General features: G+C 49.7%; 1 protein-coding gene across 5 annotated transcripts in view; it reads right to left on the bottom strand.

The window, feature by feature from the left end:
- Positions 1 to 18,949, bottom strand: part of tub (TUB bipartite transcription factor) — a 164,937-nt gene that overhangs the window by 11,484 nt on the left and 134,504 nt on the right. For 2 of the 5 annotated variants that reach the window (XM_078414983.1, XM_078414985.1), the window contains exons 4-10: positions 18,037 to 18,174; positions 12,553 to 12,717; positions 9,934 to 10,055; positions 7,512 to 7,703; positions 4,973 to 5,085; positions 2,928 to 3,042; positions 536 to 634 (exon numbers count right to left, since the gene is read on the bottom strand). In XM_078414983.1, coding sequence (XP_078271109.1) covers positions 536 to 634; positions 2,928 to 3,042; positions 4,973 to 5,085; positions 7,512 to 7,703; positions 9,934 to 10,055; positions 12,553 to 12,717; positions 18,037 to 18,174 — 944 coding nt within the window. The remainder of the gene's footprint in view (positions 1 to 535; positions 635 to 2,927; positions 3,043 to 4,972; positions 5,086 to 7,511; positions 7,704 to 9,933; positions 10,056 to 12,552; positions 12,718 to 18,036; positions 18,175 to 18,949) is intronic. The other 3 variants (XM_078414984.1, XM_078414986.1, XM_078414988.1) reach the window with 3 other exon arrangements.

Here is an 18,949-nt window from a genome sequence, read left to right as displayed (position 1 = left end):
GCTCCCGAAACCGGTCCCCAGCAAAAGGACCACCAGCTCCACCATGTTAGGCCGCAGTGCGGACGGAGATACGACACGGAAAAAGTCGCATCTCCGTCGAGGAAAGAGATTTAAAAAGTTTCCCCACCCCCCACATAGTACAAAACTAAATATAAACTAAAACATACATTTAACAACAGATTAAGAACGAAGGAAGGAAAGGTCGAGACCGACTGTTGGCGAGGCTGCCATCGCGCGGCCCCACCCGGTAGTGATGGCGAGTAATGGGTGCGCACGGAGATTGGGCATGGGAGGAGGGGAGATATAATCTATGTTCATATCATTGGGTTGTGACCAACCCGAGGAGAATAGGAGGTGTTGTTCCTTGGTCTGCTTTGAGTGTCAGCACAGCTTGATATTGCCGTGGGTTGCTCCCCTGGTACACGAGTCCCACCCTTGGCCTTATGGCCGCTGTAAACTCTGCCCTTGTCTCAGCCATCCTCCTGTTGTGAAGGTAGACCAGGCTTTACATCCGTGCCACTGAGGTCCAACTTACATTGCGAGGCTGAATGCACACTCTCTCGTGGTCCATGTTCATGCCCGGAATGACAACACTCATCTTCCGAGGTCCCTTGAAGCCCAGAACATTGGTTTCCTATATGGAAGGAAAGAACGACCCATTTATAAGTTACCACGGGCATTTAGATTGAACAAAACAAATCATGTCTTTGCGAAGTTCCCATCAATCGGATTGAAAAGGTTAATAACTCTTTACAGGAGAGCTCTGTGCATGATGACAGAGCCTTGCGCTGGTGGTAATTGGGAGAGACGTCAGTGGGGAACTGCTGCTGAGAAACCTGGACGTGACTGGTTCAGGGGGTTGAGAAGGGACTAGGGTAATTGTGGAAACTGACAGAGAGCAAGTCCTGCCCTGCTCCTCGCAGAATGATCTCCAAACCCAAGACAGACAAAAGAAAACCTGGAGTAACTTGGCGGGTCAGGCAGCATCTCTGGAGAAAAGGAATGGGTGACGCTTCGGGTCGAGACCCTTCTTCAGACTGGAAACCCAAACCCACACAGAGGGTCCTGCCCTCCGCCCTGCTACTCACAGATCGATGTAGAAGCCAGACGCAGGTCCAGCTACCCACACAACGTCTCAGAAGCCCATCATAAATCACCGTCTACAGAAGCCCATCATAAATCCAGTGAATCTCAAGACTGAGTTCCTGATACAACAGGAAGTCTGAAGAAGGGTCTCGACCCGAAACGTCACCCATTCCTTCTCTTGCTATTGAGGGAGTGCAGCGTAGGTTTACTAGGTTAATTCCAGGAATGGCGGGACTGTCATATGTTGAAAGACTGGAGCGACTAGGCTTGTATACACTGGAATTTAGAAGGATGAGAGGAGATCTTATCGAAATGTATAAGATTATTAAGGGGTTGGACACGCTAGAGGCAGGAAACATGTTCCCAATGTTGGGGGAGTCCAGAATAAGGGGCCACAGTTTAAGAATAAGGGGTAGGCCATTTAGAACTGAGATGAGGAAAAACATTTTCAGTCAGAGAGTTGTGAATCTGTGGAATTCTCTGCCTCAGAAGGCAGTGGAGGCCAATTCTCTGAATGCATTCAAGAGAGAGCTAGATAGAGCTCTTAAGGATAGCGGAGTCAGGGGGTATGGGGAGAAGGCAGGAACGGGGTACTGATTGTGGATAATCAGCCATGATCACTTTGAATGGCGGTGCTGGCTCGAAGGGCCGAATGGCCTCCTCCTGCACCTATTGTCTATTGTCTCCTGAGATGCTGCCTGACCTGCTGAGTTACTCCAGCATTTTGCGAAATAAATATCCTGATACAACAGTGTGAGTGGCCTGTGTCTAGAAGCAGCGTTGGGCTTACACAGCGCTGAGTTACTCGATGTTCCACAGCCCGCACCCCGAGCAGTGCCCTCGTGTGTGTACACACGTGAGGTAAAGATGACTCCTCCTCCACTCGTGGTGGGAATAGTTGAATGGAAGCAGCAAGGGCTGATAAAGGTGAAACAACTTCCTCCGAAAGTATTCAAAGCTGGCTTTCCAGAGGTGCTAACGTCTCCAAGCTGACAGAGGAAGCGGCCGAACCCACAGCGAACCCTGTACAAGGCTCAGACGTCTCTCAGTGCAGTCTCAACACTGTCAGTCGCTTGGCTAGACTCAAATTCTAGTCAGGGTTATAACATTTTCAAGCATTTCTCTTTTTTTTTTTTTAAACCAAAAATAATTTAATCAATTATTAAAAATAGTATTTACAGTACAATATAAAACGGAACAAAACCCACCACCATAATACACGTCAAACAAATTTACTAAATAAACTCCACAACTATATTACAATCCCCATCGAGGATGACTTGCTGACCCGGTAAAACTTTTGCGGGATATTTTCAAGCATTGATGGTGGAGAGTGTCTGACTTCACGTGATGCAGTGGTATTGCCGACTATGCCAGAGACCCTGGTTTGATCCTGACTCTGGGTGCTGTCTGTGTGGGGTTTGCACGTTCTCCCCGTGACCGCGTGGGCTTTCTCCCAGTGCTGCAGTTTCCTCCCACATCCCAAAGACGTGCAGGCTGTAGGTTAAATGGCTTCTGCACATTGCCCCTAAGGTGTAGGATAGAACTAGGTTATAAGCGATCTTTGGTCGGCATGGACTCGGTGGGCCGAAGGGCTACATCCATGCTACATCCCTAAATTACACTGCCCTGCTCCTCACCGAAAGACATAGAAACCCACCACAGCTCCTCACAAAACGACCGACAGAAGCCCATCCCAAATTCAGTGGATATGAAGACTGTTCCTTGTACAATAGGAACAGGGCCTGTATCTGCAGGCAGAGTGGACTTACATCCAGAATTTGGAAATTTGGCTTCAAATTGATAGTAATTCAAATGTCCTTTGTGAACGAAGTACTCACGTAGCATATAGCAGCCAGCTCTTGGCGTAGATTACACGCATCCACGCTGGCAGATCCCTTTTCCGGGTTCACTCCATTATCGTACACTGTAAACTTGGTGCCCATGAGATTTGATCTGCAATACAAATTAATCACCACATGCTCAATAAGCATATTGCACGATCCTGCAAGTACGCTGCCACTTTCTCCACGATATGGATGATATAGCCAGCAACAGCTTTCCCATGTGGCAACTGCCCATGAGGTCAGCGCACATTTGTTTCAAGGTCAAGGGGTGGGGGTGCCGGGGGGTGGGGGTGCGGGAGGGGGGGGGGGGGTGGTGGGTGGGGTGGTGGGGGGTGAGGTGGGGGGGATGGGTGGGGGGGTGGGGTGTTGGGGAGGTGGGGAGGAGAATTCCCCAGTAAGTTTTTGATCTCAGCCAGAATCAAGTGCATTGGTTCAAGAAACAAAACACAAAGTGCTGGAGGAACTCAGTGGATCATAGAGTGATACAGTGTGGAAACAGGCCCTTCGGCCCAACTTGCCCAAACCAGCCCAGCTACACCACGAGTCCCACCTGCCCGCTCTTGGCTCATATCCCTCCAAACCTGTACTATCCATGTACCTAACTGTTTCTTAAACATTAGGATAGTCCCTGCCTCAATGACCTCCTCTGGCAGCTTGCTCCATACACCCACCACCCTGTGTGAAAAAGTTACCCCTCAGATTCCTATCAAATCTTTTCTTCTTCGCCTTAAACCTATGTCCTCTGGTCCTCGATTCACTTACTCTGGGCAAGAGACTCTGTGCATCTACCCGATCTATTCCTCTCATAATTTTGTACACCTCTATAAGATCACCCCTCATCCTCCTGCGCTCCAGGGAATAGAGTCCCAGCCTACTCAACCTCTCCCTATAGCTCACGCCCTCTAGTCCTGGCAACATCCTCGTAAATCTTCTCTGTACCCTTTCCAGGCAGCGTCTGCAGAGGGAATTGGACAGGTGATGTTTGGGGACCCATCACCTCGCCTCCACAGATGCTGCCTGACCCACTGAGTTCCTCCAGCACTTTGTGTTTTGATCAAGAGCCCAGCATCTGTGTCTCCATGCATGTTGGTTCAATGGTAGTGGGAATATGATCAAGATTACTCATACCTGACCATGGAATTACAAAGCAACTTGGTGGAGCTTTTGGAGAAGTTTGCAAAGCCCAAGGAACATTGCGAGGCAGATACCCGAAAATTACCATTGGAATAAATATATGAAAAGCTATTCCCATTCTTTCTTTTAAAGTGAGACCTTTAGCACGGTGCTCCAAACACCAGATCACACTGACATAGCCTTTGGTTTGACCATTCCTGTACAGATCTTAGAAGAATAGAAAATAGGTGCAGGAGGAGGCCATTTGGCCCTTCCAGCCAGCATCGCCATTCATTGTGATCATGGCTGATCATCCACAATCAGTAACCCGTGCCTGCCTTCTCCCCATATCCCTTGATTCCACTAGCCCCGAGAGCTCTATCTGACTCTCTTTTAAATCCATCCAGTGAATTGGCCTCCACTGCCCTCTGTGGCAGAGAATTCCACAAATTCACAACTCTCTGGGTGAAAAAGGTTTTTCTCACCTCAGTTTCTAAATGGCCTCCCCTTTAATCAGACTGTGGCCCCTGGTTCTGACACCTTCTTGACCTGAAGGTGTATCTCTTCATCAATGTCCAACAGATTCAACCTAAAGTAAGACTTTGGAGATTATTTCACTGCCCGGTTTTGGTGCTGTGTTTACTGTCTGCGGACAGAGATGTACTTTGACCCATCGCTCAGCCACTGTACTGAGAGTGTCGTAGAATCACACAGCGTGGAAACAGGCCCTTCGGCCCAACTTGCCAATGCTGGTCAACATGACCAACGATGGACAGGCCCTTCGGCCCGAGATGGACAGGCCCTTCAGCCCGAGATGGACTGGCCCTTCAGCCCGGGATGGACAGGCCCTTCGGCCCGTTGTGTCTGTGCTGAACACGACCTCCAGCAGAACTCCCAGGTAGGCAGCTGCCATTGACATTGGTTACCTGAGCTTGCCGGTGAAGCTCTCTCCTCCGCGCGACAGGTCGGTGGGGTCGATGGAGATGAGGTAATTTGATGTCTTGCTCTTCTTCCTCTTCCTTCCTGCCAATAAGAACACCTGCAGCAGGAAGAAGACGTTGTTAAAGGTGCCGAGGAAAAACAATCATCAAAACCTTTCAGGAGATCGTATTGAAACGTATAAGATTATTAAGGGGTTGGACACGTTAGAGGCAGGAAACATGTTCCCAATGTTGGGGGAGTCCAGAACAAGGGGTCACAGTTTAAGAATAAGGGGTAGGCCATTTAGAACTGAGATGAGGAAAAACTTTTTCAGTCAGAGAGTTGTGAATCTGTGCAATTCTCTGCCTCAGAAGGCAGTGGAGGCCAATTCTCTGAATGCATTCAAGAGAGAGCTAGATAGAGCTCTTAAGGATAGCGGAGTCAGGGGGTATGGGGAGAAGGCAGGAACGGGGTACTGATTGAGAATGATCAGCCATGATCACATTGAATGGCGGTGCTGGCTCGAAGGGCCAAATGGCCTCCTGCACCTATTGTCTATTTTGAACACCTTTAACGCCACAAAGTTGTGCAAATTCACCATCTAAACTTAGTTTCGGATTGAAAATGGCACAGATTTTGCAGAGGAAGATTGGCACACCAAAGCAGTCGGCAGCTTGTTTACTTTAGTTTGTTATCGTCACATGCCGAGGTACAGTGAAAGCCTTTTATGTTGAGTGCTATTTAGTCAGTGGGAAGACTGACTAGTCCTGTCCTGTCCCCAACATTATTCTGACTATTGTCCCATCCTTGGCACATTTACGGAGAGATCGGAATCCTGGCCTCACCCGCTGTGTTGCTGCTAATCTCACCCAGCCCCAGTGCTGGGAGCATGGGAATCCCCCAACCCTTAGGAAGGCCCCAACTCATAGGAAGGCCCCAACCCAAAGGAAGGCCCCAACCCATAGGAAGGCCCCAGCCCATAGGAAGGCCCCAACCCATAGGAAGGCCCCAACCCATTGGAAAGCCCCAACCCACTTGCTCTGTCCCCATGCGATGTGCAGATCCCACCCCTGGCCAGTTGACTGTTCTCACCTTTTAGCAGGAATTGCTCAGAAGGACAGCAGCTTGATGCAGCCTGTCCCGCTGAGTTACTCCAGCATTTTGTGCCTAGCTTGGTTAGAAATGTCCTTGTAAGAAGCTGATCTCTGTGGATCTTGAATCATGTTTAGGCCCTTACGTAGGACATAGAAGAGAACAAGCCCTTCGGCCCACAATATCCGTGCTGAACATAATGCCAAGATAAACTAACCCCCACTGCCTATCCCGCCATTCCCTGCATTGGGAGTGGCCCAGAATGAGCATTTAGGTTTCATAAATAAGAATTAAAAGTTGTGCACACCAGAAACTCCAGATGCTGGAAATTTCAGGAGAACACAGTGCTGGAGGGACTCAGCAGGTCAGGCCGCATCTGTGGAGAAGATGGACCCTTCTTCTCGATTCAAAACATCGTCCGTCCATTCTCACTACAGATGCCACCTGACCCGCTGAGTTGTTTAGTTTAGTGATGCAGCATGCAAACAGGCCCTTTGGTCCACCTAGTTGGCACCGACCAACGATCTCCCTTAAACTAGTTCTATCCCACACACAAGGGTCAATTTACTGAAGCCCTTTGTCCCGCCCCCTCCCGACATCAGTCTGAAGAAGGGTCTCGACCCAAAACGTCACCCATTCCTTCTCTCCCGAGATGCTGCCTGACCCGCTGAGTTACTCCAGCATTTTGTGTCTATCTTCGATTTAAACCAGCATCTGCAGTTTTTTTTCCCTACACAACCTACACGGTTTGGAGCGTGGGAGAAAATTGGAGTACTGCAGAGAAAACCCATGCGGTCCAGGGATTTTAGCTTCGCGGCGTGAAGTTTAGTTTAGAACACGAAAGTTGCACAGACCGCACCCGTAGTTTTAGATTTAGAGATACAGCGCGGAAACAGGCCCTTCGGCCCACCGGGTCCGCGCCGCCCAGCGACCCCCGCACATTAACACTATCCTACACCCACTAGGGACAATTTTTTTTAAACATTTGCCCAGCCAATTAACCTAAATACCTGTACGTCTTTTGGAGTGTGGGAGGAAACCGAAGATCTCGGAGAAAACCCACGCAGGTCACGGGGAGAACGTACAAACTCTGTACAGACGGCGCCCGTAGTCAGGATCGAACATGAGTCTCCGGCGCTGCATTCGCTGTAAGGCAGCAACTCTACCGCTGCGCCACCGTGCCGCAAAAGGTTGCCCGGCACTTTGTGTTTTGAACGAACAATTCATTCATGGAAATGGGGCAGAGCAATCAAGAGCTGTTTGTGGCAGCGTCGGTGAGCTCCCTGTAATGTCCTCTGTAAGACCCTGTTGTGGCTAGCACAGTGAATATACGCCCGACATCTTGTGAGAAGATTTCAAGGGGGCACTGGCATTTATATTACATATACATCACACTCTCTGCTGTTGATGTGGGAATATAAAACCCGCACGATGCACGGCCGAGCTGCTCACCTTCCTGCCATCGTCCCTCTCCAGGTGGAGGTAGTACGTTGGGTACAGGCCACGGTCCATGCCCTTCTTGTCCCGCGTGATCCGGCACTTGATGGTGACTCCCTGTGGAGCCGGCCTCACGCCAAACTCCTCCAGGTCCCCCACGTTCACCAGAACCTCGGCCGGAGGGGTGGAGACGGAGGCGGCCTCCTGCTAAACACAAACAGCCACCTCTCAGCAGGGAAGTGCCATACGGGGAGGGAGGCAGCCATGATGTTTAACGTACCACCATTGCTGGTCGTGCCCGCATTAATCAGCATGGGAGATGTCGGGCTTTGAAGCTGCTCGTCTTTGATGTCGACCAAGTGGTCTTCCAGAGAAATAAAAATAGGGCATCTTTTTCTTTTTTTAAAGTCCTCTGTATCACTTGCATGTTTCAGTATAACATAGAAAGGGTCCATTCAGCCCGTCGAGACCGTGCAAGCTCACAGGGTGATACGATTATCCCACTGATATCCCCTGCCACAAAGGAGGACCCAGCGTGGGGGGGGGCGTCGTGGGGGGGGGGGGGAGAGAGAACAAAGGAGGACCTGGAGCGGGATACTTCGGAACTTTGTCGGTGCCCTTCGTGTGGTGACTCTTTGCATACCTCGGGTATTCGCATTCATTCATTGATTCATTGATTCATTGATTCATTCATTGTTGGTAATCAGCTCTGCACCGTTTCCAGCTCGCACTCCAGCAACTCTGGCAAGCCAGAGTCAGCATTTATGCTGCACACTGGCCAATTCACTGGCAGTCTCTGGATTTTACTGGGATCCCGACATTTAATAACCATATAACCATATAACAATTACAGCACGGAAACAGGCCCATTCGGCCCTACCAGTCCACGCCGACTACTTTCTCTGACCTAGTCTCATCTACCTGCTCTCAGACCATAACCCTCCAATCCCCTCCCATCCATATACCTATCCAATTTACTCTTAAATAATAAAACCGAGCCTGCCTCCACCACTTCCACCGGAAGCTCATTCCACACAGCCACCACCCTCTGAGTAAAGAAGTTATCCCTCATGTTACCCCTAAACTTTTGTCCCTTAATTCTGAAGTTATGTCCCCTTGTTGGAATCTTCCCCACTCTCAAAGGGAAAAGCCTACCCACGTCAACTCTGTCCGTCCCTCTTAAAATTTTTAAAACCTCTATCAAGTCCCCCCTCAACCTTCTACGCTCCAAAGAATAAAGACCCAACCTGTTCAACCTCTCTCTGTAGCCTAAGTGCTGAAACCCAGGCAACATTCCAGTAAATCTCCTCTGTCCCCTCTCCATTTTGTCGACATCCTTCCTATAATTTGGCGACCAGAACTGCACACCATACTCCAGATTCGGCCTCACCAATGCCCTATACAATTTCAACATTACATCCCAACTTCTATATTCGATGCTCTGATTTATAAAGGCAAGCATACCAAACGCCTTCTTCACCACCCTATCCACATGAGATTCCACCTTCAGGGAACAATGCACAGTTATTCCCAGATCCCTCTGTTCCACTGCATTCCTCAATTCCCTACCATTTACCCTGTACGTCCTATTTTGATTTGTCCTACCACTTATCAGCATTAAACTCCATCTGCCATCTTTCAGCCCACCCTTCCAAAAGGCCCAAGTCTCTCTGTAGACTTTGAAAATCTACTTCATTATTAACTACACCACCTATCTTAGTATCATCTGCATACTTACTAATCCAATTTGCCACACCATCATCCAGATCATTAATGTAAATGACAAACAACAGCGGACCCAACACAGATCCTTGGGGTACTCCACTAGACACTGGCCTCCAACCTGACATACAGTTGTCAACCATTACCCTCTGGTATCTCCCATTCAGCCATTGTTGAATCCATCTTGCAACCTCACTATTAATACCCAACGATTTAACCTTCTTAATCAACCTTCCATGTGCCAACCTTCCTGCCAGGCTCGAGTGATCGGAAAGGAAGAAGCTAAATGGCTTCACTCCCCAAAAACGTTCAAGGGGTTCAGTAAAAGGCATTTATTGTGTATAATGAAGATATGGCAAAACATGCTACCAAATTAACTTAAACAAACACAAAGTGCTGGAGTGACTGCGGCTCAGGCAGCATCTGTGGAGGACGTGGAGAGGTGACGTTTCGGGTCAGGACCCTTCCTTCTTCAGACCACCTTCGGTAGGATCCCGACCCGAAACGTCACCTCTCCATGTTCTCCACAGCTGCTGTCCGACCAGCTGAATCACTCCAGCACTTTGTGTCCTTTTGTGTAAACCAGCATCTGCAGTTGTCTGTTTCCACCATCAACATAATGCAGAGGTTGAAATCAAGCTTGGAGACGGGAGTGGAATGTTGCTCCTCCCAGTCAGTAAGTGGTGAACAAGGGCCAGATGATCTCCGCACCCACCTTGTTGGACTTCTTGCTGGAGGCCGAGCCGGGCCGGGTGTTGCCATTCACCTGGGACGAGCTGGAACTAACCTCATCCTCCTCATCCTCCTCCTCGTCAAAGTTCATGCTGCTGGAGATGCCTGGCCCAGAGAGAGAGCCCGTTAAACGCACGCACGCCCAGCACCAGACGCACGACCCCAACCACACTCACGCCCACACTTTAAACCGTGTACCCTGCCCGGGCACAACACAATCAGCCCCTTCAGCCCGCCAAGTCTGTACCCACACCCATGTATGTCACAGCGGCACGGTAGCGCAGCGGTAGAGTTGCTGCTTTACAGTGAACGCAGCGCCGGAGACTCAGGTTCGATCCTGACTACGGGTGCTGTACTGTAAGGAGTTTGTACATCCTCCCCGTGACCTGCGTGGGTTTTCTCCGAGATCTTCGGTTTCCTCCCACACTCCAAAGACGTACAGGTATGTAGGTTAATTGGCTGGGTAAATGTTTAAAAAAATTGTCCCTAGTGGGTGTAGGATAGTGTTAATGTACGGGGATCGCTGGGCGGCACGGACTTGGTGGGCCGAAAAGGCCTGTTTCCGGCTGTATATATATGATATGATATGATAATTCCACACAAATCCCATTGTATCCTTCCCACACTGCAGGGAATTGTGGACGCAGCCCAGACCATCGCACCACCCAACCTCCCTTCCATTGACTCCATCTACACCTCACACTGCCTCGGCAAGGCCAGCAGCATAATCAAGGACGAGTCGCACCCTGGCCACTCCCTCGTCTCCCCTCTCCCATGAGGCAAAGGGTATCGAAGTGTGAAAACGTGCACCTCCAGATTCAGGGACAGTTTCTTCCCAGCTGTTTATCAGGCAACTGAATCATCCCACCACAACCAGAGAGCAGTGCTGAACTACTATCTACCTCATTGGTGACCCTGGGACTATCCTTGGTGGACTTTGCTGGATTTACCTTGCACTAAACATCATTCCCTTATCATATATCTATACACTGTAATGGCTCGATTATCATCATGTATTGTCTTTCCGCTGACTGGATTGCACGCAACAAAATTTGAGGAAGGACATTCTTGCTATTGAGGGTGTGCAAGGTTCACGAGGTTAATTCCCGGAATGGCGGGACTGTCATATGTTGAAAGGCTGGAGCGACTAGGCTTGTATAGACTGGAATTTAGAAGGATGAGTGGGGATCTTATTGAAACATAAGATTATTAAGGGGTTGGACACGTTAGAGGCAGGAAACATGTTCCCAATGTTGGGGGAGTCCAGAACCAGGGGCCACAGTTTAAGAATAAGGGGTAGGCCATTTAGAACGGAGATGAGGAAAAACTTTTTCAGAGTTGTGAATCTGTGGAATTCTCTGCCTCAGAAGGCAGTGGAGGCTAATTCTCTGGATGCTTTCAAGAGAGAGCGAGATAGAGCTCTTAAAGATAGCGGAGTCAGGGGGTATGGGGAGAGGGCAGGAACGGGGTACTGATTGAGAATGATCAGCCATGATCACTTTGAATGGCGGTGCTGGCTCGAAGGGCCGAATGGCCTACTCCTGCACCTATTGTCTATTGTCTATAAAAGCTTTTCACTGTACCTCAGTACACGTGACAATAAGCTAAATTAAACTAAACATTCCCATCAAAAGTCCCTCCCCTCCCCTTCACCCACTCCCCTCCCCACCCACACCCCCTCCCACAACCCCCTCCCTCCCACACCCGCTCTCCCCACCCACACCCCCTCCCACACCCCCTCTCCCTCCCCCACCCCCTCTCCCTCCCACACCCCCTCTCCCTCCCACACCCCCTCTTCCCACCCACACCCCCTCCCCCACCCCCTCTCTCTCCCACACCCCTCCCCTCCCACAACCCCCTCCCACAACCCCCTCCCTCCCACACCCCCTCTCCCCACCCACACCCCCTCCCACACCCCCTCTCCCTCCCCCACCCCCTCTCCCTCCCACACCCCCTCTCCCCACCCACACCCCCTCCCACACCCCCTCTCCCTCCCCCACCCCCTCTCCCTCCCACACCCCCTCTTCCCACCCACACCCCCTCCCACAACCCCCTCCCTCCCACACCCCCTCTTCCCACCCACACCCCCTCCCCCACCCCCTCTCCCTCCCACACCCCTCCCCACCCACACCCCCTCCCACAACCCCCTCCCTCCCACACCCCCCTCCCTCCCACACCCCCTCTCCCCACCCACACCCCCTCCCACACCCCCTCTCCCTCCCCCACCCCCTCTCCCTCCCACACCCCCTCTCCCCACCCACACCCCCTCCCACACCCCCTCTCCCTCCCCCACCCCCTCTCCCTCCCACACCCCCTCTTCCCACCCACACCCCCTCCCACAACCCCCTCCCTCCCACACCCCCTCTCCCCACCCACACCCCCTCCCACAACCCCCTCCCTCCCACACCCCCTCTCCCTCCCCCACCCCCTCTCCCTCCCACACCCCCTCCCGCCCCCACCCCAAGGTGCAAGATTCACACAACGGGTGCTTTTCCACTCGGGAGGGGGGGGGGGGAGGGGGGGTGAGGGGGGATTAATGTATTTCAGCACAGTCAGAGCCTCTGGCGGCCTGTTTTGTGGGGAGCAGAACACCGAGCCTCACCTTTCATCTGCATGGTTGTACGGAGGTCCTGCCTGGGTGCCTGCTGCCCACTGGCAGCCGGGTCTCCATCCCCCTCCTCGTTGCTCGACTGACCCACAGTCAGAATCTGGACCTGACCCCCAACCTCCTGCACATCGTCCTGGAAGGCGGCCGGCCCATCGATCCCTGGCGGACAAAGCAATGCATTCATATCTCAGCAGAACCTGCCTCCGCATTCACAGTCTCAGATTGAGAGTCCAGACTAAAACCTCATGGCACAGCATTCTATAACTGGCCTTCAATGGACATATTCCAAGGATATCCCTGAACGTAGAAACAAGGAAATGCAGGTGCTGGTTTGCCAAGGAAAGACACAAAAGTGCTGGAGTAACTCAGCGGGTCAGGCAGCATCTCTGGAGAACATGGACAGGTGATTTTCAAACCGGGACCCTTCTTCAGACTGATGGGAGGTGAGGGGGGTGGGGGGCAGAAAACTAGAGGGGCTGGGCAGATCATGACCTGAAACGTCACCGATCCACATTCTCCAGATATGCTGTTGAGTTACTCCAGCACTTTGTGTCTTTCCAAAGGTATTCCTGGGTACAGTGGATTCGCAGGCACTGCAAATACAAACTAACTGCAGGTCTCCTGAAACGTTGACCATCCCTCTGCCTTCACAGATGCTGCCTGACCAACTGATTCCAGCATCTGCAATCTCTTGTGCCTCATAAACCAGCAAAGGACGGAGACACGTCAGGCAGCATCTGTAGTGAGAGGACATTTCTGGCCAGTGCTCAAGTCTGATGAAGGACCAATGACTTGAAGCACGACATTGAGTTTCCCTCCACAGAGGCTGCCTGACCCGCTGAGTTTTCTTCTTCTTATACTATGAGTTCTTCCAGCAGTTTGTTTTTAACTTTGAGTGTGGAAGATGACACACAGAGAGATATGGTGACTGAAAGAGTATTGAAGGAAAACGGGCCACTACTCAAATGAAACGACAGACTTTTACATTTCCCTAGGTTCACCAAACCATTTGATTATTCACACTAAAAGAGAACATCATGGAAGATACTGCCCTTCAGCCCACTGAGTCTATGCTAGCCATCAACCACCCATTCACTCTCAGGTCACAGAGAAGAATCGTACAGCACAGAGCAGGCCCTTCGGCTCACCTTATCCAGGGGAGGGGAGGGGAGGGGAGGGGAGGGGAGGGGAGGGTCATCTGTTCAGCTTTTGAAACATTTCTGGGCTGTTAGATGCTTGCAAAAAAAAAAGTTTAAATGTTTCTTTTGTATCATCAATTTTTTTTAACTGATAACTTGTTCCTTTTAAATTGCCGTCATCCCAGTGTATATAACATTAATGATAACAGCTGACAGGCCGAATTCGTGCAAATAAAAATTAGTGTAGCACAGATTAAGACTGGAAATTAATTAAAATGTCACTTTCAGATGGGCAAACGTAGGTTAAAAATGAAATTCATTCTCTGCTGCTATAATGAGTAAGGAAATTAAACTTAATTAGCTGTTTGGGAGCATATAATTTACAGCGTATATTCTGCCAGTTTGGTGAAGGAGGGGAGTGGAGATGTTTTATCTGCTCTCTGAATATCAGTATAGAGTCGAGTTCTAGTGTGGCAGGTTTGGTGAAGTAGCCATGATCCCAGTGAGAGTCACACAGCAGGGAAGGAGGCACTTTGGACCAACTTGTCCACACCGGCCAAGAAGAAACGATGTCAGATACGAGTCAATGCACCAGTCTACACGCCCTGGAGCAGCAAGCAACTGCTTAGTGCTGGTTCACACAAAAGGACACAAAGTGCTGGAGTAACTCAACGGGTATTGCAGCATCACTGCAGAACATAGAAACATAGAAAATAGGTGCAGGAGTAGGCCATTCGGCCCTTCGAGCCTGCACCGCCATTCAATATGATCATGGCTGATCATCCAACTCAGTATCCCGTACCTGCCTTCTCTCCATACCCCCTGATCCCTTTAGCCACAAGGGCCACATCTAACTCCCTCTTAAATATAGCCAATGAACTGGCCTCAACTACCCTCTGTGGCAGAGAATTCCACAGATTCACCACTCTGTGTGAAAAAAAACGTTCTCATCTCGGTCCTGAAAGACTTCCCCCTTATCCTTAAACTGTGACCCCCTTGTTCTGGACTTCCCCAACATCGGGAACAATCTTCCTGCATCTAGCCTGTCCAACCCTTAAGAAATTAGTACGTTTCTATAAGATCCCCCCTCAATCTTCTAAATCCCAACATGGATAGGTGATGTTTGGTGTCCTGACCCGTAGTGACCTGACCCACAGCGTCACCTCTCCATGTTTCTGCAGAGCGAGGATGTTGCCACCCTACTGGGATCCGATTGACGACCGATGGCTGCAGAAACACTGGCCCCCCCGAGGTACAAAGAAGACAGTTCTTCACACTGATAATAAAAGTGGTTCCATTGTGAGCGTGTCTCGTGTGACAGCAACTTAAGGAAAGCCTGGCAAAATCGAGACCGGAAGCAGATTAGAAATGGAATGTGCTGCAATATTTGGTAAATATGATAGAACGCAAGATCCTCTTAGCATCTACCTCTGCATGGGGAAAAAAATCAAGAAATAATTAAACGTTTTAAATATATAAACCGATTGTAAAATGTTTAGCATTGTTGCTGTACTGGATCACATAGTCATACAGCATGGAAACAGGCCCTTCGGCCCAACTCATCCATGCCGTCCAAGATGCTCCATCCAAACTAGTCCCACCTGCCTGCTCCTGGCCCATGTCTCTCTAGACATGTATCTCTCCAAATGCCTTTTAAATGCCGTTATATTACCTACCTCAACTACTCCTCTGGCAGTTCATTCCACATACCCACCACCCTCTGTGTGAAATATATAACAGGAGCTAGGATCGTACAGCAAAAGAACAGATTTAGAGGAATGAGAACCAAATGCAGGCAGGTGGGATTAGTGTAGATGGGCACAAAAAGATGGAGTAACTCAGCGGGACGGGCAGCATCTCTGGAGAGAAGAAAAGGGGGACGATTCGGGTCAAGACCCTTCTTCACATGGGCATCTTGGTCGGCATGGGTAAGTTGGGCCGAAGGGCCCGTTTCCGTGCTGTATAGGTGTCATTAGCGCAAGTGTTGCCGTTTACAAGTCAGCAAGGAAGGCGGCAAGGAGCAGCGCAGTCTACGAGTGGAGCAACACGTCTCATCATGAATATAACGCCAAGTGTCCATGATGAGGAGGACTCTCTACATGGGCGCACTAGATCAGAGAAAGCAAGATCACGCACGGTACGCCGCAGTGAGGAGAGAGTAAAGAGTGGTGGTGACCAGAGGCAAGATATCCTGCAGTCAACAGAATAGGACTCAAACAGTACACCTCCCAGACCCCTTCTTTGTACTCTGAACAACTTGCTTGACCACAAACATCGTCTATCCATTCCTTCCACAGATACTGCCTGACCCATTGAGTTCCTACAGCACTTTGGGTTTTCCTCAAGAATTCAGCATTTGCAGTTTCCTGGGTCTCTTGCATAATAAATCTGGCGCACTTATACCAACGAACACATGGTAGCGCAGTGCAGTCACAAACAAATCTCCCCAGATGCACTGCCAAATATCCCTTTCAAGATTTGACCTACACTTGGTCAAGAGATTTGTTCAGATAACCACAAACCACAACAGATTTATTAGTTGTGTCCAGACAAAACCCAGCAACAGCTCACCGAGACAACACGCAGTTTGTTATCAAAAGCAGCTCCAGATGCTGGTTTATACACAAGATAGACACAAAGTGCTGGAGTAACTCAGCGGGTCAGGCAGCATCTCTGGAGAAAAAAGGGTTGGTGACGTTTTGGCTCATAGAGTCATAGAGTGATACAGAGTGGAAACAGGCCTTTCGGCCCAACTTGCCCACACCGACCAACATATCCCAGCTACACTTGTCCCACCTGCCTGCGTTTGGCCAATATCTCTCCAAACCTGCATTATCCATATACCTAAAGGTAGACACAAAAAGCTGGAGTAACTCAGTGGGTCAGGCAGCATCTCGGGAGAGAAGGAATGGGTGACGTTTCAGACTGATGAAGGGTCTTGACCCGAAACGTCACCCATTCCTTCTCTCCCGAGATGCTGCCTGACCCGCTGAGTTACTCCAGCCTTTTGTGCCTACCTTCGATTTAAACCTGCATCTGCAGGTTTTTTTCCCTACTTATCCATATACCTGTCTAACTGTTTCTTAAACGTCGGGATAATCCCAGCCTCAACTACCTCCTCTGAAGAATGGTCTCGACCCGAAACGTCACCCATTCCTTCTCTCCCGAGATGCTGCCTGACCTGCTGAGTTACTCCAGCATTTTGTGAATAAATCGATTTGTACCAGCATCTGCAGTTATTTTCTTATACCTCCTCTGGCAGCTTGTTCCATGCACCCACCACCCATTGTGTGAAAAAGTTACCCTTCAGATTCCTGTTAAATCTTTTCCCCTTCACCTTAAAGGTCAAGAGGCTTCTTCACAGTTTGTTCCCTGAACGGGCCAAGGTTTGCTTGCTGCCCAACCACGACACCACCCCGATCCCCCTCTGGCCAAACGTAGCCATGGTGTCCATGGCAGTGGCCAGTTCTCTGAACACTTTCAAGAGAGAGCTAGATAAAGCTCTTAAGGATAGTGGAGTCAGGGGGTATGGGGAGAAGGCAGGAACGGGGTACTGATTGAGAATGATCAGCCATGATCACATTGAATGGCGGTGCTGGCTCGAAGGGCCGAATGGCCTCCTCCTGCACCTATTGTCTATTGTCGCAGAGAGGCAGTTTCAGGTCATATTTAGAAACATGATAATCTAAAGAACAGAAATGTCAAAGATTACAAATGTCCTGATGGCTTATCAAAGTTCACTCTGAATGTGCTATAATTGTCTTATCACAAAATCTAATCATCTTCTTGACTGAAGCCAATGGTTTTTGCCCTCAACTACCTAACCAAGAACCTTACTCCACAACTTTACCATTCCAAATAAAAACCATCAAGAACGACGTTTATTTTCCCCATTTGGCAAAATCTAGAACTATGCCATCAGTAACTGAACCATGAGGGTTTTAACCAAGCAGATAAAAATCAATGCCAAAACAGGCAATCGAAGGATGAGATTGTGAATGCAAGCTTCACAATTGTGTAGCAGGAGGTTCGTTTCTTTTAGCAGTGCGTAATATTTCACAAGTTACAACGTTTTCACACAGGCAGGTGAACTCCATCATGCATGTCCCCCCCCCCCCCTCCCTTGGCATCGGTGGATTGTCTCGCATCATGTTGCACAAATCCTGCACTGAAACCAGGAGGATTGCACAGGTCTAAGTGTGTGCACTAACAGCAATTCTACTCATTGCCCAGTCCACAACAGCAGACAACATTAATTACAGGAAGCCCGCCCAGTCGGTCTCTCCACCACCACCACCAGGCATGCTTCTCCACACTGGTCTGCATGCAGCAGGCTGACCTTTCTGTTTGCCCTTTTTCTCCTTCTTGATGCCAGCAGATTGTGAGCCCGCAGCTGAGGGCTTGGATTTTTTAGCAGCTTTTGGAGGTTGCACTTCTGATGTAACTGTTACATCCTCGCGTTCAGTCTCCTGTACCACTGCACGGAAATATGCAGAGGAAAAACAGAGAGAGGTAAGGAGCAAAGGGAGACACATATAAAGCAGAGGGAGTCATTCAAGGAAAGGCACAATGGTCGGATAGTTTTAACAGGCTTCAGATAAAGAGCAGGCACTGCATTTCAGACATTGTTGCTGACAAACAGAAAGCATGAAAAGAAAGTTTGAAAGAAACACAAATGTACGGCTCGCTGTCTGGAAGTTCTTCCAGTTGAAAGCATTAAACAGTCTATATATTTATCATCAAAAAAGTGTTGATACAATAAACATGTGGCTGGAAAATGAAGTGACGATGTTTGACCGGTACCCTGTATCGGGTATGTCTCGGCACGGTGGCACAGCGGTAGAGTTGCTGCCTTACAGTGCCAGAGACCCGGGTTCCATCCTGACTAATGCTGTCTGTATGGAGTTCGTATGTTCTCCTGTGACCTGCGTGAGTTTTCTCCAGCGCTCCGGTTTCTTCCCACACTCCAAAGAGGTACAGGTTTGTGGGTTATTTGGCTTCATTACAATTGTAAATTGTCCCTAATGCGTGTAGGACAGTGCTAGTATCGCTGGTCGGCGTGGACTTGATGGGCCAAAGGGCCTGTTTCCACACTGTATCTCTAAAACTAAACATGGCATGAAACATGCTCGGGTCCAATAAAATACAATCAGTCTGAAGAAGGGTCTCGACCCGAAACGTCACCCATTCCTTCTCTCCTGAGATGCTGCCTGACCTGCTGAGTTACTCCAGCATTTTGTGAATAAATACCT

This window comes from Rhinoraja longicauda, chromosome 18 (genome assembly GCF_053455715.1).
Source record: "Rhinoraja longicauda isolate Sanriku21f chromosome 18, sRhiLon1.1, whole genome shotgun sequence".
Taxonomy (NCBI): Eukaryota; Metazoa; Chordata; class Chondrichthyes; order Rajiformes; family Arhynchobatidae; genus Rhinoraja; species Rhinoraja longicauda.
This window is presented reverse-complemented; position numbering and strand designations above follow the sequence as displayed.